At 42.1% G+C, this 22500-nt stretch overlaps 2 protein-coding genes across 6 annotated transcripts in view; both read right to left on the bottom strand.

The window, feature by feature from the left end:
- Positions 1 to 6740, bottom strand: part of tmprss6 (transmembrane serine protease 6) — a 16890-nt gene extending 10150 nt beyond the window's left edge. The window contains exons 1-9 of the mRNA XM_029427331.1: positions 6224 to 6740; positions 2791 to 2914; positions 2462 to 2604; positions 2292 to 2359; positions 1481 to 1668; positions 1271 to 1312; positions 816 to 1020; positions 172 to 308; positions 1 to 31 (exon numbers count right to left, since the gene is read on the bottom strand). The exon at positions 1 to 31 is cut by the window's left edge and continues 82 nt beyond it. Coding sequence (XP_029283191.1) covers positions 1 to 31; positions 172 to 308; positions 816 to 1020; positions 1271 to 1312; positions 1481 to 1668; positions 2292 to 2359; positions 2462 to 2604; positions 2791 to 2914; positions 6224 to 6298 — 1013 coding nt within the window. The 5' untranslated portion in view covers positions 6299 to 6740. The remainder of the gene's footprint in view (positions 32 to 171; positions 309 to 815; positions 1021 to 1270; positions 1313 to 1480; positions 1669 to 2291; positions 2360 to 2461; positions 2605 to 2790; positions 2915 to 6223) is intronic.
- Positions 6741 to 6878: 138 nt separating this feature from the next.
- Positions 6879 to 21120, bottom strand: LOC115005484 (uncharacterized). 5 transcript variants are annotated; one of them, XM_029427328.1, is made up of 12 exons: positions 19624 to 20080; positions 19237 to 19325; positions 13984 to 14042; positions 13435 to 13627; positions 13190 to 13298; positions 13025 to 13115; positions 11943 to 12030; positions 11719 to 11852; positions 10763 to 10976; positions 10199 to 10292; positions 10017 to 10095; positions 6879 to 8185 (listed from the first exon to the last, which is right to left on the bottom strand). In XM_029427328.1, exons 4-12 carry the CDS (start codon positions 13529 to 13531, stop codon positions 7109 to 7111), a joined length of 1983 nt encoding a protein of 660 aa, XP_029283188.1. In that variant the 5' UTR covers positions 13532 to 13627; positions 13984 to 14042; positions 19237 to 19325; positions 19624 to 20080; the 3' UTR covers positions 6879 to 7108. The 5 variants fall into 5 exon arrangements, with proteins under 5 accessions (XP_029283188.1, XP_029283186.1, XP_029283187.1 ...); XM_029427326.1 differs by lacking the exons at positions 19237 to 19325; positions 19624 to 20080 and adding an exon at positions 20765 to 21120; XM_029427327.1 differs by lacking the exon at positions 19237 to 19325.
- Positions 21121 to 22500: the final 1380 nt, after the last annotated feature.

Raw genomic sequence — 22500 nt, 5'->3', positions numbered from 1 at the left:
ACTGAATTCAGCTCTATCGTGGAGCTGCAGTCTGAGACAGAGAAGTATTTCAATCCACAATTAAATATGCTTCAGTGTACTACAAAACATAAGATAAGAACTCCTCTAGTATGAAACATTTTTGAACGAGTATAAGAAGGCGGGGGGGGGGGGGCTTTCAGGTGGTCTCACTCTGGCGGCCCCAGGCCTGTGCAGACAGGGAGAACGGGTCCTTGTAGTTGTACAGACCCTGTTTCCAAATCACCGTCATCCACTCGCCTGAAGACAGGACTCGCACCACACGCTCATGTCTGCTGCAGCCGTACACACTGGGAGACAATTCAAGAGTTTAATGAGTAAAAAGGGTAAAAATAGGAGGCAATTGCATAGATGTGTTATTTCTTTAGAAGTGGACTGTCCAATATCCAATGTAAATATTAGCTTCATATGTCACAACAAATAGATATACCTGTCCAGTTTTACCAATAACAAAAGGTGTTCCACAAGGATCTGTTCTGTGTCCTCTCTTCTTTACTATTGATATTAATAATGTAGTCTCTTTACGCAGATGACACAATATTGATTTTCTCAGTCTTTACTTATGCACACTGAATGTTAGCAATATTGAGAGTCACATAATCATTACATTTAAACAAGCAGCAAAAACTCCATTCCTGAATTGGAGTAAAAGATAGTTGAGGCAGTCTTTCTGTCAGTCCTAGATTATGGTCATATAATCTACAGCCCCTCTCAAACCCCAAGATTCAGTTTAGCATTTCATTGCCAGAGATTGTAATGTTTTTCATTTTGAATTGAACTCAGTGGATAAAACTCACGATGTGATGAGGTGAGAATCGGAGGGTGTGAGGGAGTTGTACACCACCAGTCTGTCCCGGCACTCTGGCAGCAGCCACTCCATGTGGAGCTCCAACTGGGAGCCAGGGGCGGCCTGGAGGTGCCACATGCAGGAGGAGCGCTGCGTGTCGGGGCCACGAAGGGCCAAGGGGCTGCTTGACACCACCTTCTGGTAGCGGTAACAGTCTTGTGTAAAGGAAAGAAACAGAGAATTAGAGCGGAGCTGGTCTTGTGTGGGATGTGAGTTCAAACATTTACTTTATGTTATGTGGATAATATAGATTCTCCACATGTTGAAGAAGTGTACATGTTGTTATAGTAAAAGAAATATTCGATATACAAAGAGTTGAGCTGCAGGCTTCTCACAGTTCAAAGTGAATACATTGATAGAAAAATAAGAAATTAGGAACATGCAAATGAAAATAAAGTGTGATACCAAACGAGGCTTTCAAAAGCTCTATAACTTTGGAGTCGGTTTCTGTAGGGAGCAGAACACAAAGAAGAGAAATTAAAGTAAAGAAACCAAATACTTTCCTGTTTGTCACATAAACACACACACACACACACACACACACACACACACACACACACACACACACACACACACACACACACACTCTCTTCTCTGCTCCTCTCTTGCTCTCACCACTGACAGACAGCGAGGAGAGGTGGACGAGGTATCCACTGAAGCTGGCCGTCTCCCCCCCCCCTGACCCTCTGCCCCCCCTCAGACCCTCCTCCAGGCTCGTGGTGACCTTCTCCAGTGTGACCATCCCAACATGGCTGCCTGGCACTGACATCAGTATCCAGAAGTGAGTCACAACACTCCCGTCGCTGCATAAAACCAAAATGTACACAGCCGTTAAAGATGAGGAACAATAACTGGTTATTAATATCCATCAGGATGCCCTCTCTGGTTGAAAGTTTCAAGGGTGTTGCACCTGCAACCTCTGCAAAGTGGTCGGTAATGTGCTCTGTTGCACCTGTAACTACGGCCAACAGTGACCTCACAGACACACTTCTACATCACTGCAGCAAGGAGAGAGACTAAAACACTGGATGTCAGCAAAACAATATTTTAATCTGATGTTTGGTCGCTCTTTGAAGCTGGAGTGCAGAACTTATGTCTCCCCCTCTGGCAGTCAGAGTAGTTACCATGTGGGAGGAGTACGGCAGGAAGTCCTAAGAATGGACGCTCCTGATGCATTATGCAGCCTTAGTTTACAGTTTGCATGAAGGAGGACCGATGATAACTACAGGTCATATCTGCTGCATGTTTATGCCTTTGGTCTGTTGGAGCAGCACAAAGCTGACATTGTTGTACTTGTTGTAGAATCAGGATAAGAGCTAAATAAGCTTTCAATACAGTTCACTTGTGCAGAACGTTCAGCACTCCCATGTCGCTGCTATTCTCCCCGATTATTATTACTGTATAAGAAAAGGTTTGATCCAGGTACCCGAAGGCGAACACAGTGGTGTAGTTGAAGTATTGAGAAAGACTGGAGCCCTTCATTATCTTCTTCACCTGAAGACAGAGAAAGACAAGATCAGCTCTTTTGTTTACCAGGTTTAATTGCGTTGACAGAATGACAAGTCTGCATGAGAGGAGTTGATGGTCCCTGCTCACCATGCTCTGTACTCCCTTCGCCTCTTTCTTGAATGCAGGGCTGTTGTGAGAGGACAGATCATCAGAGAAGTTCCTGTTGAGAATGGACAGGTAGGCTGTGTACTGCTGCTGCACACGAGGCTCCAACACCCAAACCCTATAATCTGTTGGAGAGGAAGGCATGAAGATCAGCGCGGCATAAATAACCAGGGCGACCTGCTGGCAGCTCTGTGTGTCACAGCAGTTTGGAAGTTGGGGACGGACTGACCTACGTCCATGCATGGAGAAATGCTGCTAACGTGGCCACAACTTCATCGACAGATAAAGAGAAAGAAGGGAAAACTCCTCACACAAGAAGTACCAGGCCAGTGTTGCTCCTGCTGCTGCGAGGATGACGATGATGAAGGCCAGGAGACACTGACAGAGGCGACAGTTCCTGGTGGGGAGAGCCAAAGCTTGACCAACAGCTTCTGCCTGTGGAGCCACACAAGTGTGAGTATACAGTGTGAGTACATCGTGTGAGTACACCGTCTGAGTACACCGTGTAACTACACAGTGTGAGTACACAGTGTTGGTATACAGTGAGTACACAGTGTGAGTACACCATGTGAGTACACCGTGTGAGAACACAGTGTGAGTATACAGTGTGAGTACACGGTGTGTGTATACGGTGTGAGTATACAGTGTGAGTATACAGTGAGTATACAGTGTGAGTATACAGTGTGAGTACACAGTGCGAGTACATGGTGTGAGTATACAGTGTGAGTATACAGTGTGAGTACACAGTGTGAGTATACAGTGTGAGTACACAGTGTGTGTGCACAGTGTGAGTATACAGTGTGAGTATACAGTGAGTGTGAGTATACAGTGTGTATACAGTGTGTTTATACAGTGTGAGTACACAATGTGAATATACAGTGTGAGTACACAGCGTGAGTACATGGTGTGTGTATACGGTGTGAGTATAATGTGTGAGTATACAGTGAGTATACAGTGTGAGTATACAGTGTGAGTATACAGTGTGAGTACACAGTGTGTGTATACGGTGTGAGTATACAGTGTGAGTATACGGTGTGAGTATACAGTGTGAGTATACAGTGTGAGTATACAGTGTGAGTATACAGTGTGAGTATACAGTGTGTGTACACAGTGTGAGTATACGGTGTGAGTATATGGTGTGAGTATATGGTGTGAGTACACAGTGTGAGTACACAGTGTGAGTACACGGTGTGTGTACACAGTTTGAGTATACGGTGTGAGTATACGGTGTGAGTACACAGTGTGAGTACACGTGTGAGTACACAGTGTGATTATACAGTGTGAGTATACAGTGTGAGTATACAGTGTGTGTGCAGTGTGAGTATACAGTGTGAGTATACGGTGTGAGTATACAGTGTGAGTATACAGTGTGAGTATACAGTGTGTGTACACAGTGTGAGTATACAGTGTGAATATACGGTGTGAGTATACAGTGTGAGTACACAGTGTGAGGACACGGTGTGTGTGTATACGGTGTGAGTACACGGTGTGTGTGTGTGTGTATACGGTGTGAGTACACAGTGTGAGTACACAGTGTGAGTTCACAGTGTGAGTACATGGTGTGTGTACACAGTGTGAGTATACAGTGTGTGTGGACAGTGTGAGTATACAGTGTGAGTATACAGTGAGTGTGAGTATACAGTGTGTATACAGTGTGTTTATACAGTGTGAATATACAGTGTGAGTACACAGTGTAAGTATATGGTGTGTGTATACAGTGTGAGTATACAGTGTGAGTATACAGTGTGTGTGAGTATACAGTGTGTATACAGTGTGTTTATACAGTGTGAGTACACAGTGTGAGTATATGGTGTGAGTACACAGTGTGAGTATACGGTGTGTGTACACAGTTTGAGTATACGGTGTGAGTATACAGTGTGAGTACACAGTGTGAGTACATGGTGTGAGTACACAGTGTGATTATACAGTGTGAATATACAGTGTGAGTATACAGTGTGAGTATACAGTGTGTGTGCAGTGTGAGTATACAGTGTGAGTATACGGTGTGAGTATACAGTGTGTGTCTACGGTGTGAGTATACAGTGTGAGTATACAGTGTGAGTATACAGTGTAAGTACACAGTGTGTGTATACGGTGTGAGTATACAGTGTTAGTACACAGTGTGAGGACACGGTGTGTGTGTGTATACGGTGTGAGTACACGGTGTGTGTGTGTGTATACGGTGTGAGTACACAGTGTGACTACACAGTTTGAGTTCACAGTGTGAGTACATGGTGTGTGTACACAGTGTGAGTATACAGTGTGAGTATACAGTGTGAGTATACAGTGTTAGTATACAGTGTGAGTATACAGTGTGAGTATACAGTGTAAGTATACAGTGTGAGTATACAGTGTAAGTATACAGTGTGTGTGCACAGTGTGAGTATACAGTGTGAGTATACGGTGTGTGTGTGTATACGGTGTGAGTATACAATGTGAGTACACAGTGTGAGTATACAGTGTGAGTATACAGTGTGAGTACACAGTGTGAGTACACGGTGTGTGTATATGGTGTGAGTATACAGTGTGAGTATACAGTGTGAGTATACAGTGTGTGTACACAGTTTGAGTATACGGTGTGAGTATACGGTGTGAGTACACAGTGTGAGTACACGGTGTGAGTACACAGTGTGATTATCCAGTGTGAGTATACAGTATTAGTATACAGTGTGAGTATACAGTGTGTGTGCACAGTGTGAGTATACAGTGTGAGTATACGGTGTGAGTATACAGTGTGTGTATACGGTGTGAGTATACAGTGTGAGTATACAGTGTGAGTATACAGTGTGAGTACACAGTGTGTGTACACAGTGTGTGTACACGGTTTGAGTATACCGTGTGAGTATACGGTGTGAGTACACAGTGTGAGTACACGGTGTGAGTACACAGTTTGATTATACAGTGTGAGTATACAGTGTGAGTATACGGTGTGAGTATACAGTGTGAGTACACAGTGTGAGGACACGGTGTGTGTGTATACGGTGTGAGTACACGGTGTGTGTGTGTGTATATGGTGTGAGTATACAGTGTGAGTATATTCTCCTTTAACGTTAATGCTCAGTTTAATGTTTCATTTTTATTTTCCCAAATTATTAATTAAAATGATTAAAGATATTAATCAATGGCACAATAAAATGTATTGGATTTCTAAAAAACGCACTTTAGTCTTCGTGCTATTTGTTTTATTCAAATCAAATCAGCTAAGTTTGTTGAAACAGGATATTTTTACTCGGCTCCATATTAAATATTTATAATATTTAAATATTCAAAAGTGCAGAGAAAAGACTCCTCCACTGATTTATCTTTGCTCTCCTGATGAAAAAGGATGCAGCGTTCCTCTTCCCCGTCGAAATCTAGCTCCTACATTACCCACAATGCAACTTGATCTTCAGAGGTCTGGTTATCTATGTGACGACGAACCCTCAGGTTTATTTTTTAGTTTCAAACATGAAGTCTTCAGCCCTAACAAGTCAAGTGACGTCGATTAAATAAATAAATGAGCATTTTAATACACATTTGAGGAACTTTGCCTCTTTTATATTTATTTATTATATTTATTACACCACATTTATCTCACAACTTCACAAATTAAGATTTGTATGTAAAACATGTGAGAATGTACCAGAAGATATATATATATATATATATATATATATATATATATATATATATATATATATATATATATATATATATATGATTGATAGTATCCGACTGAAGATATTTAGCAGCAGCATTACTGACCCCAGTGTTCAGAGAAGCAGGACTGACCCCCGCCTCGCATGAAACAGATTTCTTGGAGCCGTGCCCGAGCGCCATTGCGTCACTCCTTTGTTCCGTGAAAGATCATCTCACTGTCCTTTTGTGCTCATTGATGAATCTACAATTTAGCAGCTTTTATTTTGCATCTCTGGCGAGCACACGAGCAGACATGTTGCTCCAACACACAGAGAACGGCTCCCGCTCTGTTTGTAAGTCCAAAGGTAGAGAAAGGTCAATCGATAACGTCCGTCGCTCAGAGATATTTCAAGTTCTACAGAATAAAACCTAAACACCAAGTCACAACCTGTGGCTGGTTTACGATCCTACGTGCAGCAGTGAGTCAGATAAGTACAGGTACACTCATCGTTACCTAGCAACAGTGATGCTCACACGCCCCTGCACAAGGAACTCTAATGGGAATGAAGTCTGGCTGTTTACGCACTCGTTTCCCAGAGTTCATTTCACCCTGCATACAAACAAGAAGTCCCAGCGGACCATGAAGCGAGTCGGCTGCACAGAGGAGCAGAGTTTACCTCCTGCACTAAACAATGTTCTTACCTCAGATACTTATTTTTCTTTTCTGGAATTAGCAGAGAAATGAATTATATGAGCTTATAAAAAGAAAGAAATGCAAGTATAGCTTCACAATAAGTTTATAATATGCAATACAACAGTCACATTCACATATATGCTATTAAAAATGTTTTTGTGAGCCTGTATAAAAATATAGCACAAATCCGTCACTCTGTAGTTTTAATATCACGTTACGTAACAACACCTGCATCCCTGCTAATGCGCAAGTCGTCATTTGTTTTGAAAATATAACAGTAAATACAGAAATAAATATAATTATTGTGTTCTGCTCTGTTACTGTGTCACTGGCATGTATCCATCACCAGAGGGCTCTACTGACCTGCTGCTCCATATTTGAGCAGTTCTCTCAACTAAGAGACCTCGCAGAGGTCGCAGGTCTGGACCTGAAGCAGAGGAGTCCAGAGGCAGTGGTGTGAAAGAGGGCAAGGAGCACGGTGCTGTGCTGGGAGGAGGAAACAGGAGGCGTGTGGATTCAGAAGACTGATCAACGTCCTCCAGGCTCTCCTCCAGGCTCTCCTCCAGGCTCTCCTCCAGGCTCTCCTCCAGGCTCTCCTCCAGGCTCTCCTCCAGGCTCTCCTCCAGGCTCTCCTCTAGGCTCTCCTCCAGGCTCTCCTCCAGGCTCTCCTCCTGACCCAGCTGCTCCTTGAACCCGAAGCCGACGCCTGAATCCAGGCTGCAGAGCTCGGGACTGTCAGCCTGCAGCTTGTGGACCTGCTCGTAACCAGAACAAACCTGAATGCCTTCACGGCCTCCAAAGAACTTGTGAAAATCGACTTTTTCCCCACTCCCTCCCACCCTCTCCTCCTCGCCTTCAGGCCCCTCGTCAGTCACATTGATGCTGTCTGCCTCCAGGCTCTCTTGACTGACCTCCTCGCCGCTGCACATGCCTGAATCTAGACTCTGGAGCCTGAAGCGCTCGACCGGGAGCTTCTCCATCTTCTTGTAATCGGAGATTACCGGCACAGCCTCACTGTCGTTGCTCGCTTTAGAGAGCAACTGCCGGAGTTCCACTTCTTTCCATCTCACTTCATCCCTGTCTGGTTCTACATTTCTACCTTCAACTTGACTACATAAAGGCCCGTAAGGTGTATCAGCGACACAGGGCGCCAGGTTCCCTGCAGTGAGCGAGGACACAGGAGGAGGAGGAGGAGGAGGAGGAGGAGGAGGACACAGCTTGGAGTAGCTGGGGTTGGAGAAGTTGGAGCTGCTTTCACTTCTCATCTTTGGTAGCAGTGCCTCCTCTGGTCCGCAGGGCACCACAGCATCCACACCGGAGGTCACCTCCACAGAGACAATTTCCTCGGGTTTAAAGAGGGAGTATTCACCGGTGAAGTGAGGGCTCAACCAATTCTGGAGGAGAAAAGGTCAAACAAGGGGGAGAAGAATATACATTTGAATTAGATTATGAGGGTATAAATCTGCAGGAAACTGCTTTTAAATAGTCTTTAAATCCCCAGAAAGTGTTTGTGTCTCTATTCTCTGCAGTGACGAGTGAGACATTTTCTTTCTGTCTGGTTTCACAGCCTACGTGTCCTGTTCATCCTGCTGGTGCAGGTGAACAGGGTCAAACATGTTGTACGCACTACAGGTGAACAGGGTCATACATGTTGTACACACTACAGGTGAACAGAGTCATACATGTTGTACACACTACAGGTGAACAGAGTCATACATGTTGTACACACTACAGGTGAACAGGGTCATACATGTTGTACACACTACAGGTGAACAGAGTCATACATGTTGTACACACTACAGGTGAACAGGGTCAAACATGTTGTACACACTACAGGTGAACAGAGTCAAACATGTTGTACACACTACAGGTGAACAGAGTCATACATGTTGTACACACTACAGGTGAACAGAGTCATACATGTTGTACACACTACAGGTGAACAGAGTCATACATGTTGTACACACTACAGGTGAACAGGGTCATACATGTTGTACACACTACAGGTGAACAGAGTCATACATGTTGTACACACTACAGGTGAACAGAGTCATACATGTTGTACACACTACAGGTGAACAGAGTCATACATGTTGTACACACTACAGGTGAACAGGGTCATACATGTTGTACACACTACAGGTGAACAGAGTCATACATGTTGTACACACTACAGGTGAACAGGGTCATACATGTTGTACACACTACAGGTGAACAGAGTCATACATGTTGTACACACTACAGGTGAACAGGGTCATACATGTTGTACACACTACAGGTGAACAGGGTCATACATGTTGTACACACTACAGGTGAACAGAGTCATACATGTTGTACACACTACAGGTGAACAGAGTCATACATGTTGTACACACTACAGGTGAACAGAGTCATACATGTTGTACACACTACAGGTGAACAGAGTCATACATGTTGTACACACTACAGGTGAACAGAGTCATACATGTTGTACACACTACAGGTGAACAGAGTCATACATGTTGTACACACTACAGGTGAACAGGGTCATACATGTTGTACACACTACAGGTGAACAGGGTCATACATGTTGTACACACTACAGGTGAACAGAGTCATACATGTTGTACACACTACAGGTGAACAGAGTCATACATGTTGTACACACTACAGGTGAACAGAGTCATACATGTTGTACACACTACAGGTGAACAGAGTCATACATGTTGTACACACTACAGGTGAACAGAGTCATACATGTTGTACACACTACAGGTGAACAGAGTCATACATGTTGTACACACTACAGGTGAACAGAGTCATACATGTTGTACACACTACAGGTGAACAGAGTCATACATGTTGTACACACTACAGGTGAACAGGGTCATACATGTAACTAACAGATATCATGAAGCTTCCCCACTTCATGACTCACATCAACACAAGTTTATATTACAAGTGTTTAATATGTACATGAGGCGTTATGTAATGTAGCTGTGGAGAGTTTAAATCTACACACACAGTTATAAACACACACTCTGATGTGTAATTGTGGATGTTTTGTTTCCACTAGTCTGATAGTTATGGAAGCTCAATTTCCCAAATCTCAAAATTGACAAGTGCATGTTCTTTCCTGTAGTGTCTCACCTTAAAACAATTCCACTGTAAATCAAGTGTGTTTGCAGCAAAACCTAATTAGCACAAGTTTTGCACACAAAAGAAAAGCATATTTGATGAGCTCACCTGGAAATTTACATTCTTCAGGAAGGAGTCTGCTGGGGTCGGTAGGGGCCGACCTCTGATTCTCTTCACGATGTAAACCCTACAAAGCAGAAGGACATGATCTTGAACAATATTTGACCTTTTTTTGCATCACATGTGACAATAATGTCTTGGAAGAGTACTTTGTGGTGGTGTGTGCTTACCAGGTGGTTGTGTCCGTCTTAAAGCGCATGACAACCAGAAACACGGCAAAAGCTGTCGCACCGGCAACAAAGCCAAAAACACGCCAAGCAAGATCTGAGAAACACAGGACAGAGAATATCATGTCAGCTAAGAGGTGTGTGTGAAGAACTCATCTGGGTTATACGTGTGTGTTACACAATGACACTGTCTCTCGGAGCGCTGCGCTTGCTGCGAGATCAAATACAGGAAGTAAACACACCGCGCTGCTGCCGACGGTGAGAAGATTAAGTACCATTTCTATTTTGTTTAAGAATTAATTAGCACACTATAGCAATTTGTTGTCTGAACGTTATCTGAAGTATGTAGATTGATGTTGTATTTGTGCTGAAATAGTACAGGATTTATTACCACCTTTATTTCTGTAAACTGAAATGAATTTCCTTACGTGGAAGCCACGCTTTTATTTACTTTTATTTTAAAGATTGCATGAAAAAAGGGAAAGAAAATAAAGATCCCACAAAATAGCATTTGAAATCTTGAGTGATTTACATCAAACGAAACCTTTGTTCATAGTCAACCTTTACCTGATGATGGTGCTGCTTTGGTTCTTCCTATGGGGGATACCCATGATGCAGTGGGGCTCCACTCACTCCAGGTTGACGCGGTGTACATTTCACTCGCCTTCACTCGAACGCGTGCCTCGTACCTCCCGCCTTGAATCAGCAAATCAGGGTCCAGCTCTGCTGTGCAGTCCCAAATAGATGTCAGGAACTTTCTGTTCTTCTGCACAGAGGCATCCTGGGAACAAATGTGTGGATGTTAAGTTTCATGTCTGTTCAGGTGTTGCTTGGATTTCCTACAGATAATTTTTTGCATTCAATCTCAAGAACTTGGGTTCACACCAAACGGCCCGGTTCCTGAATCTAACCAAAGCATGACGCACTGTTTCAATTCTCCGGTTTGCGTTCACAAAGGTAAAACAAAAGTCACATGGTGGAATATGCCGTTCCATTATTAGTCACAGACGTGTGCATGTGATGAGCTTTCCAAGCTGGGACAAGAGTGCGTGAATGAATTTGTTACAGTTAGTTAGCTTGCCAGCTTGCTAACTGCTCATTGCTTTCATGCTAAACTAATAACAGAAAATGAGCAGGTGACCTAAAACGGTGAGTCTAAACGGTCCATCGGTCCCTCCCCGCCACTAGGAGACTACAGAGCTGCCGACCGCTCTTCTACCGCCAAACTAGTCTCCTAGCGGTGGTGAGTGAGGGGAGGGGCACCATGTGCGCTAGCTACATTATTATTGTCTCATTTGTGTCTGATAAACAGTAAATTCATCCAATTATATTTGTGCGTAGGCTACTAGTTCACCAGACACCAAAACAGGAAAAGCAAAAGGTTTTGGTGGTTCGGTTGGTGGTAAATGCTCCAGGGCTCAACTGGACTAAACAAGGCTGGTGTGAACCCCCCTTAAACTCATGTCTGAAATACACACATTAATTTATGCATTGAAATACTGACAGACACCAAATATACACACACTCCATGACTGATCCTCTTGTTTCCACTGCAGTTGGGACTCGTAGCCTGAGATTTTATCATTCTTGGTACCGTGGGGGAGCCAGGAAATGGTGGTATAGTTGATATACGGTAGTCGCGGAGGATTCAGCTTTACTGCAGTATCACACACACACAGTTTTAGGTCGTCATGAATAGCTCACAAGGTAAATCACAAGGATGCGATATATCATGATATGTACTCACTGTGACAAGCTGGCCTGTACAACATGCTCAACCTTTGCTCCCCATGGTTACAGCTCAGATTGAGGGAAAGGACAATGAAGAAATTGAACTAAGAAGATATAAAAAAAGAATATTGCCTTTAGAAAACATTCCTAAGACAACAATACAATAAAATAAGATCTAAATTAATGTAGGGAGAGTAAAGATGATGATCTGCTGGACAGGTGACTCTTTTAAAAGCTCCAGCTAATAGACTTCAATGTATAAATGAATGCTTATCAAATGTTAGATGACAAGATTGATACAACTCTTATGTGTGTACGCTAACTATTGAGCTACAACCAGCAGCCAGTTAGGATAGCTTAGCATAAAGACTGAGAACGGCTGTGTCCAAAGGTAAATCTGTCTACTAGCACCTCTAAAGGTCACCAATACATTTTAAGAAACATGCAACAAGAAGTGCAAAAAGGCAAAAACTTAAATTGGTGGTTTTACAGGGGGGGGGGGGGGGGGGGGGGGGGGGGGGTTGTTTTGGTGAGCTTTAGGGCGCTTTTACAAGCCATAGTCCGTTTTGGCGAGTCAGAAATCAGAGAGAAATTGACCCCCTCCGCCTCACTACTTCGCCGAGAGGAGACCGTCAGCTGCTCTGTATTGTCTCTTTGTTTACAATTTCTGGACCGTTTGCCTTTGACCAGTAGGAAAATTGAAACAATGTACGATCCTCTCATCTGTTCTGATCTTTAGGCGTGAACCTAATTGTTGGTTTGTGAAAGCGCCCTGAGAGGAGCTAGTATGCAGATCTTATTTCCTTCAGACAGAGCCAAGGTTTCCCCGTTTCCAGTCTTTGACCTAAGCTAAGCTAACCCGCTGTAGTCTTAAAGGGTGGTGATTGCTCCAGGGAGACTGTCCCTGTACTTAGTTCACTGTAAGTTGCTCTGGATAAGAGCGTCTGCTAAATGACCTGTAATATTTAACAGAGGTTATAATCTCTTCTTCTAACTCTTGGCAAGAAAGCAAACAAGAATATTTCCACTGACTATTCTTATTTCAATTGATATGTGCATATGTTAGTGTTTGATCACCAGAGAGCTGCTCAGACTCACATTGCGGTCCCTTCCGTAAGTCAGAGTGCACTTCTTTAGCGTTGATCCTCCGTCAACAGGCTCCAGTGTACATGAACTTTTGCCAAATTTACTGGACATAAAATGTTATTTTAGTACATCGTAACTTTTTATTTGTATCTATTCTAAGTGCATTTCTGTGCTTACCTCTTCTCCCGTTTGGTGTGTATTTTGCATACGTTGTCTGACATTGTGCTGTTCCACATACACTCGACTGTGCGATTGTAGTCAGTGTAGCAGGTGAGATCTGTGAGAGCTAATGGGGAGGAGAAGAAACTAAACAGATTAAACTATTGTGTTCACTTGTGTTGTGATTAGTCTTGTGTAACAAAATATCTTAAAATCATTTATGGTAAACGATATAAATGAAGTTATGAAAAAGAATCACTCACTGTTATCTGGGACGCTCGGACACTCTTCTCCGACAGCGCAGACGTAAAGCAGAGCGTGAAGAAGACACAGCAGGGGGGTTTTCTTGTTTCTCTCCATTTATGCTGTCATTCATTTAAAAAGAAAAGGGCGTTGGTTTCCAAAGCTGATGGATTTGTTCAGGGTGAAACTCACTGCTTCCTCCTTCTTCTCATCCTGTGCAGAGGGATAACACAAACTGTGTGTTACTCTGCTTATTCATTTTGTGCTATTTTCCTGCACACACATCCAAATGTTGGGACAGTATGGAGATTGAGCCATGGATCTCAATCTCCCATGATCCTCTATGGGTGAGAAAACCCTAAACCACTTCCTGTGACTGCATTCAGAAGGTCCCTAAACTCCGCCTGAGCACTCACCAGGTGATGTGTTGTACACACAGACAGAGTCCCAGGCACACTAACCGTCTTCGCACACGTTACAATAGTCTCGCGATGCATGCGATGTTTCACCTGCTGCATGTCAGACTTTAGCTGACCTGGTCTTTAGCAGACCTGGTCTCAGAGTCTTACCTGTTGGTGAAGCTGCTCAGGGTCTGCTTCAAAGTGCTGATTTCATTCCGTTTGATTCCCTGTGAAAGAACATCAGAGACATTAAGTGTTTTCCTCCAGCCGTCTCCTTTTAACATAGATGATGACGTTTGATCTCTGTGAAGGTCATTACTGAGAAATGTAATCTAGATCAGCCTTTATAGAACTCTCTGGAAATGACTCCACGTACGCTGGCGGTGTGAGGTCATCTTCACCTCTTTTCTTCAGAGAGGTTTCCTGTCATATTTTCCTTTGACTGATAAGGACATATTCTAAAGGCAGCACGTGTTGTGCACCTGTTTCTAAACGCTGATTTCAGTGGAAAAAACACAAAATAAAAAACACAACAAGGTCCTCACACAGGCTACTTCAGTGTTGATGCAACCGTTTTTATCCCCTCTCCTAGTTAATTATTTACTTTCCTTTACACACACACACACACACACACACACACACACACACACACACACACACGAGCATGGCACGGTATGTAATATCTCAAATGTTGTGTGTGTTTCTTCTCTTTTCACCCTTTTAACACATGTGTTGTTGCTTTTGCATGAAAACCACACTGACATTTTAATTCTGTGAAAAACAGGAAGAAAAATAAATGTGTTTGTGTTTCAGGTGGGATTCGTGGTACGTGGTTATTACAGCCCACTGCAAAGCAACCTACAAACACCCACAGACCCAAATGCAAAAACTAACTTCGCTCTGCAAAAATAACATTTTATATTTCTAAGAATACATTTCTACATTAATGCAAACTTTTATTTTTTGTTTCTCCATTTTCGTGCACAGGGGAAACAGCACACGTGTGTGCAGACTCCCCGGTCACCTGCGTGTTTATGCACTTTAATAAAGGTCAGAGGTGTTTTTTCTGAGAACACAAATGTTCCACTAGATGACAGGTGCACTTCCTGTTACAGCACTTCCTTTTCTTAAATCAGCTCTACTCTAATCTAATTTACTGTCATCAAAAAGCTGAAGTGCCCCAATGATATGCTTTATAGGTAGACAATGTGCCATAATCAGGAAGTACATATTTAACGGGTGACAACTCTTCATATGTCACTTTTATCTGCTATTTCTGAATGTAAAACAAGGTGTTATAAAAGGTGAGAAAAGGGAAGTACCACCTGAACTGCATGGATCCTCTTAAATCCACAGTGTACCACTGTATTATTAGAACCAGGACATTCTGTTATAGCTGCTGCTTCATCATATCATCAGGATCCATCATATTGTATGGTTCACGAGGATGCACATCACATCCCAGAGGCTGGGAAGATGGACACTTTCAGAGTTAAACTGAGACTCAACATGTTTTTATGAAGAGAAAACCACAGAGGGAGTTTATTATGTCCCACAGATATTGATGGATTACAAACAGGGCCCAGGTGCCCAAAGTGTCCGGGGCCCCCCTGGCCTTCACCTACTAAACGTCACTCAAAGAAACATAAGCGGAAAGAAACAAAAAATGACCACGAAAAAACATAAAATAAGTGCAAAGACAATCAATACGATCACAAAGAGACACAACATGACTACAAAGAGACACAAAATGACTACAAAGAGACACAAAATGACTACAAAGAGACACAGAAAGACTACAAAGAGACACAAAATGACTACAAAGAGACACAAAATGACTACAAAGAGACACAAAATGACTACAAAGAGACACAAAATGACTACAAAGAGACACAAAATGACTACAAAGAGACACAAAATGACTACAAAGAGACACAAAATGACTACAAAGAGACACAGAATGACTACAAAGAGACACAGAATGACTACAAAGAGACACAAACTGACTACAAAGAGACACAAAATGACTACAAAGAGACACAGAATGACTACAAAGAGACACAAAATGACTACAAAGAGACACAGAATGAAGAAAAGAAGATCTTGTCATGAGGACGTTCTAGTTGTTTGGATCCCTCACTTCCCCGAGGCCCTGTACACTCCTCACTCCCCTGGTCCATCTTAAACCCTCCACTCGATGTCCTCAGACTTTCTTGCTGTGAAAGTGACCTGTCACGCCCCGCCCTAAAGAGACATTGCTGTATCTTCTATTTTACTCTAAATGTTTCCATAAGTTACTAAATGAACTTCCTGTTGAATCAAGAGAGAAGAAGACACATTTTCTCATAGACTTCTATACAATCTGTGCTGGATTGGCTTCTGTATTCAGACTCAGAGGTTATCGCTTGGTGCCAACAACAGAAGATGATTTTTTATAGTTTATATAACAACAATAGAAACATAGAAGCAAAGTTATCCACTGAAGTCTGTCCCTGAATACAACTTCTTCAGGTGATTCAGATGTAAATCACAGCTGTGACACCAAGTCTTTGGCATCATGTGAGTAAAAGCAGCAGACATATTTAGTTAGAAATTTAACAGGCGGTGTGTGACAAAAGAGAATATCAAGTTGCATTGTGGGAAGTGTAGGATGCAGTATTTGTGCAGCTATACACCTATATTAGGGACTAAAAGTTTGGTTTGTAAACTCTCTATTCTGATTGGAAAGCATCTTCTGGGTGACGACACACGAGGACATGATTCAGTGTCATGCTGCTCAACAACTTCCCTGACTGAAGGTTGAATCTCATGACCAGCGAATGATCGTGGGGGAAACCTCACTATGGAATCAGCACTTTAAATCAAGACCATAAAACAAGAACTCTTTCTAGTCTCACTTTATCAGCTGCTCATCGCTCTTCCTCTTTTTAACATCTCGTCTGTGGAGACTCGTCTCTGGACTTTCCCTGAAACCGTTTCTCTCACCTTTCTCTGAAGGAAACAACCACAAACTACACAACCAGAAACACACACAAGCCACTTCCTGCTGTTTCCAGAAAGCTACTGTTGTTTCTAATAAGAAATAAATTCACTATCCAGCTCTTCCTTTCTCGCAGTCTGATGCAAAGACCATTAATATAAATAAAGTCAATACTGAACATTCAACTTCATTCAAAGCCGTTCTGTGTGTCAACATTTGGATTTGTTAAAGAAGAAATAAAGTTATTACGCAGTGGAACTACTGAGTCAGTGTTTAGTGTCAGAACATACGGATCCTGTTGATGAGTGACGGAGGTCAAAGGAAGCCTCAGAATCCAGGATCAATTATGACGGGAAGTCGGGAAGCGTTTTTATAGAGCGACAGTCTGAGTATTGTGGAGATCAGTTTGTTTTCCATTTTCAAACATCGGATGATCAGATCAGATTTGGATCAGACTCAAACAGCAGAATAATGACATGTTACACGTTTTACACGGTTCAGCAGCACCGAGTGACTTAGTGGCAGACTAATGTAAACGATCATCGTGAACAAGGTGACGTCACACTTCTCTGCTTTGTCAAATGTGTCGTGTAAATAAAGTTGCATTGCTTTGAATGCAAGTCATGCAACACTTAATATTAGGAACCTTTTTATCGGCATAATAAAGGAAGAAGTTTACTGAACTTTTGTGCAAAACAGATTGTAGTGCAAATGTCACAGATAGATAAAGAATTATCTGAAGAACGTTCTGCATTTCTAAGAATAAATAGTAAAATAATTATACTTACTGGAAAGAATCGATTGTGCGTGAATAACATCAGCAGCGTTTTGAGTTATTAATGAGCATTTTGAGCGTTTTGAGTCATTAATGAGCGTTTTGAGCGTTTTGAGTTGTTAATGAGCGTTTTGAGTCATTAATGAGTGTTTTGAGTCATTAATGAGCATTTTGAGTCATTAATGAGAATTCTGAGTCATTAATGAGAATTCTGAGTCATTAATGAGTGTTTTGAGTCATTAATTAGCATTTTGAGTCATTAATGAGCGTTTTGAGTCATTAATGAGCGTTTTGAGTCATTAATGAGCATTTTGAGTGTTTTGAGTCATTAATGAGAATTCTGAGTCATTAATGAGAATTCTGAGTCATTAATGAGCATGTTGAGTCATTAATGAGCGTTTTGAGTCATTAATGAGCATTTTGAGTCATTAATGAGCGTTTTGAGTGTTTTGAGTCATTAATGAGCATTTTGAGTTATTAATGAGCATTTTGAGTCATTAATGAGCGTTTTGAGTGTTTTGAGTCATTAATGAGCATTTTGAGTTATTAATTAGCATTTTGAGTCATTAATGAGCATTTTGAGTTATTAATGAGCATTTTGAGTCATTAATGAGCGCTTTGAGTCATTAATGAGCATTTTGAGTCATTAATGAGCGTTTTGAGTGTTTTGAGTCATTAATGAGCATTTTGAGTTATTAATGAGCATTTTGAGTCATTAATGAGCGTTTTGAGTGTTTTGAGTCATTAATGAGCATTTTGAGTTATTAATTAGCATTTTGAGTCATTAATGAGCATTTTGAGTTATTAATGAGCATTTTGAGTCATTAATGAGCGCTTTGAGTCATTAATGAGCGCTTTGAGTCATTAATGAGCATTTTGAGTTGTCTGTGTGCTGCTAGAGGTCACTGCAGACTCTCAATGTTTTACATTGTCAGCTGTAGGATGCTGAGAGGATCCCAGCAGACACACATCAATGAAATATAGAAAAAACACACAGGGCAAAATAATGTCATTATTACTTTGACTGGCAGAGTGTATGGTGATGGAGGGAGACATTAACATGTAGCACGCAGGCGTAAACCGCAGCAGCCACGTGACGGATCCACAGACACTCAAATATATTTCTATGTAACATTTACTGGATAAATTGCTGTAACTGTCAACATGCAGAGCAACAGACGTGTTGCTCCTCTCGTGCCACCAGCTGGTTGTTTGTGGAGGGAAATCTGATGAACTGTTGGAAGGTTGTTTGGAAATGTGGTACAAACGTTTCCTCCAGTGCCAGCATCAGGTAACATTAGCATGTTAACATGCAGACATTAACATAAGCCTCACAAAGTGTGTCTGCAGAGTCTTTCTAGAGTTATCTGGGTCACTTTGTTTCTCTCTGCCTCTCCTCACTCCCCCACACTGCTCCTCTCACTTCCTCCCCTTCTCTCACCTTCCCACAACTCTTCACACCGTTATGTCTTTCTGTATGAAAACATAAAAGGGCATGTCTGGCAGGATGTCATCGTTTACCTGTGAGCATTATAAATCCCCTCCGTCAACTATTTCTGCTCAACTACATTTATTATTCACTATCATCAGATCTTAAAGTTTGATGTGTGAAAGTGAAGAAACCTGTGAGCGTCTGAGACACTGAGTGAGTTACGTCGTCTGTTACCACATAGATGATTGTCATCCTTGAAGATCAGCTGGTGCTTTTACTTCAGTATCACTGACACTCCGGTGTTTCCTCCTGAAGGGGTTTTACTGTAAATGTTCACGGAGATAAAACTCTTAATCTAAAAAAGAACACATGACTCTAAATTGTCTTTTGAACTCGAGGAGTTCAAGTGAATTCATCAAACTTCTCTGTAAATTCAAACGTTGCTGTTTCATCATCATCATGTCATTAAAACCAAACACGCACTAAATCTTCTTATCAAGGAACAAACCTCACGTTATCACCCTCGACAGCGTCACCACTTCTGCTGTATTTCTCGTCACGGACTGAGAAACAAAGTCAAATAATAAGAAGATAAATAAGATCATTTACAGGAGACCCTACCTGAGTCTTCCATCACGCTCAGTCCATGAGATCCTTCTGTCTGTCCTTCAGAACGTACAATAAAAACTCTGTTTCTGTTGCGTAGACAAGTTTCTGAGTAAAGATAAAAAAACCTGTGGTTGTTGTTGTGGTTTCCTTCTCTGGTGATAAACTATCCTCTGTGTCAAGAAGGTGGAAACCCCTTTTACCCCTTTTGTGTTGTGTAATGTGAGTCAGACACATCTGCAGATCTGAGTTTCATTTCTTTGACTTTCAACAAGAAAATTATTAAGCTTAATTCCCAAAAAAATAAAAGACGATTCGTTTAAAATAGACTAAAAATCCTTTAAATTAAAGGAACAAAGAGTCTTGAAGTGAAAGTGGATTGAGTTTGTATTAAGCTGCTTTCAATATCTGTACGATAAATACCCTTACATTACAGGTCACTGAGCAGACGCTCTTATCCAGAGCGACTTACAGTGAACGTCTCCTGGAGCAGCTCAGGGTGAAGTGCCTTGCTCAGGGGCACACTGGTATTGAACTCCTGACCTTCTAGTGTTTTGTTTGGAAGGCGTACCACTAGGCCATCACCCTATGGTGGTACCACCATGAAGTTGTCACAAACGTTCACAGACGAACATTAACGTGCAGAAGTGTTCTTATAGGGTTACATTACATTACACTTCAGGTACTGAAGAGTGAAGTTCTTTGCACATTTCTTCCTGAATACTTCTGTAGATTTACAGACTGAATGTAGATGCTTTGCTGCCCCCTGGTGGCTTCAACAGGACTCTGCAGCAGAGTTTAAATATTCTCCTGCTTCATGGTATCAGCCAAGCACAAAAGCTAACTGACAATAACAAACAGGAGCATTTATTAACTAATTACGTCATTTAACAAACCTTCAAACTAACGCTTCAAATGCTAAAATGGATCAGACATTAAATGTTGTATATATATATATATATATTGTTCATTAAACAAGTCCACAGAACACTTTACTGATTGACTACAAAGAAAATAATGTTAATCTGGAAAGAAAAGAAACTTGAATGGTATTTGAAAGACGACGTGTTCTCGTGCTTTGTAAGATGTTCAGCAGGAGAACGTCGTGTTCACAGCCAGATAACAGAATCGCTTGATTATCAGACCTCACACTCACCAGGCAGCACGACGCGGCGACTCCCTCCGGCTGCAGAATGAGCTCGGCTGTCTGTTTCATTTGTACATCCGTGAAAGAGTTCATTTGGGAAATGTTCTCAGAAATGTCAGAGTTAAAAGAGTTAAAGAGGAACTTTAGAGGGTTTTCAGCTTGTTCACTTCCTTTTTATGCTAAGATGTGTTGGTATGACTTCATGTATGGGGGAGAATTAGGGCCGGACATAAAGAGGAAGATGCAATCTTTAATAAAGAAATCTTCTTCCTTTGATGTTTTTATTTCTTATGCCGGGAAAAATACTGAAAGTTTAACTTCATTCTGAATATTTTGATTTAATCCTGAAAATGTTGACTTTATTCTCGAAATGCAAAAGAAAGAAAATTCCTTGTCTTGTTTCTTCTTCTTGTGTGTGTGTGTGTGTGTGTGTGTGCGTGCGTGCGTGCGTGCGTGTGTGTGTGTGTGTGTGTGTGTGTCACAGATATTGACACGAGACCCCCGATTCTTTGTGCTCCTTTTATTACATCTCAGCTATAAACAATCCAACATTAAAGTGTTCGCGTGTTTCGTCTTAATGTGTTTGTTGATGTATATTTGGATTTTTAGGATTTTAGGAAAATTAGGATTTTATATTTGGATGCTTTTCAGGCGGTTAGCTTAGCTTAGCATAAAGGTTGTGAGGTCACGGATGTAAAAGGCTAGCTGTTTCCTCAGTTTCCAGTCTTGATGCTAAGCTAAGCTAACAGTCTGCTAAGTAGTTCCTGACATGTCAAACCATTCCTTTAAACCTGAGCACACAGTGTGATCCCTCCGCCGCCATCCTGAACCAATCACAAGTGTTTCCCCCGTCCTTCAGATAAGACGTGCTCGGGCACGGCGCGGGTGTACCACTCCGACCACCCGCCGTCGTACACCGACACCCCCGGGTGTCCGCACTCGTGGGCCGCCAGCGCCACGTTACACGCAGTCACGGCCGAACCGCACAAGACACAGACAGGGCGGTCGAGGTCCACGCCAGCCCGGGCGAACAGAACCAGCAGCTGCTCTCTGGGCAGGAAGTGACCCGACGGGGACAGGAAGGAGTGGAAGGGCATGTTGATGGAGCCGGGGACGTGACCCGGCTCTGTGTCTGTCGACCAGAGAGAGAAAGTAGAACCGGATTAGTTTTATTTAACAGAAACGTCTAATGAAATAAAATAATCCGGCTTTGCATGTTGATCATTGTTTGACACGTTCACACGAAGAGACTCAGCGTGAAGCTTCAGTTTGTAACTTTTATAAAAATTACTTTTTATCATACTGAAAATATTCCTCCCTCAAATATCTTCTGCTTCCAACGGGGACAATCAGTTTGCCTGGGGTCAAAGTTCACTGTGTGTGTGTGTGTGTGTGTGTGTGTGTGTGTGTGTGTGTGTGTGTGTGTGTGTGTGTGTGTGTGGAATAAGATACGGCATGTACCGTCAGTGTCTTATCACTGTATACAGGCGGCTATGTGACAATATCTAGGCCACTCAGTCTACCTGCTACTGTCTGTGTGTGTGTGTGTGTGTGTGTGTGTGTGTGTGTGTGTGTGTGTGTGTGTGTGTGTGTCCAGAGTAAACGTTTGTGATGAAACAGTTCCTTCTGAATTCACAATAACAAACATGCACTTACTGAAAATCTGCTGTGAAATACTTTGAGGGAAAATAATTTGGATTTTGTTTTAACTTCACAATAAATTCAACATTATGTTTGTTTCTATA

Source organism: Cottoperca gobio, unplaced genomic scaffold (genome assembly GCF_900634415.1).
Source record: "Cottoperca gobio unplaced genomic scaffold, fCotGob3.1 fCotGob3_30arrow_ctg1, whole genome shotgun sequence".
Taxonomy (NCBI): Eukaryota; Metazoa; Chordata; class Actinopteri; order Perciformes; family Bovichtidae; genus Cottoperca; species Cottoperca gobio.
Note: the sequence above shows the minus strand (reverse complement) of the source record. Positions and strands in the feature narration are given on the sequence as shown.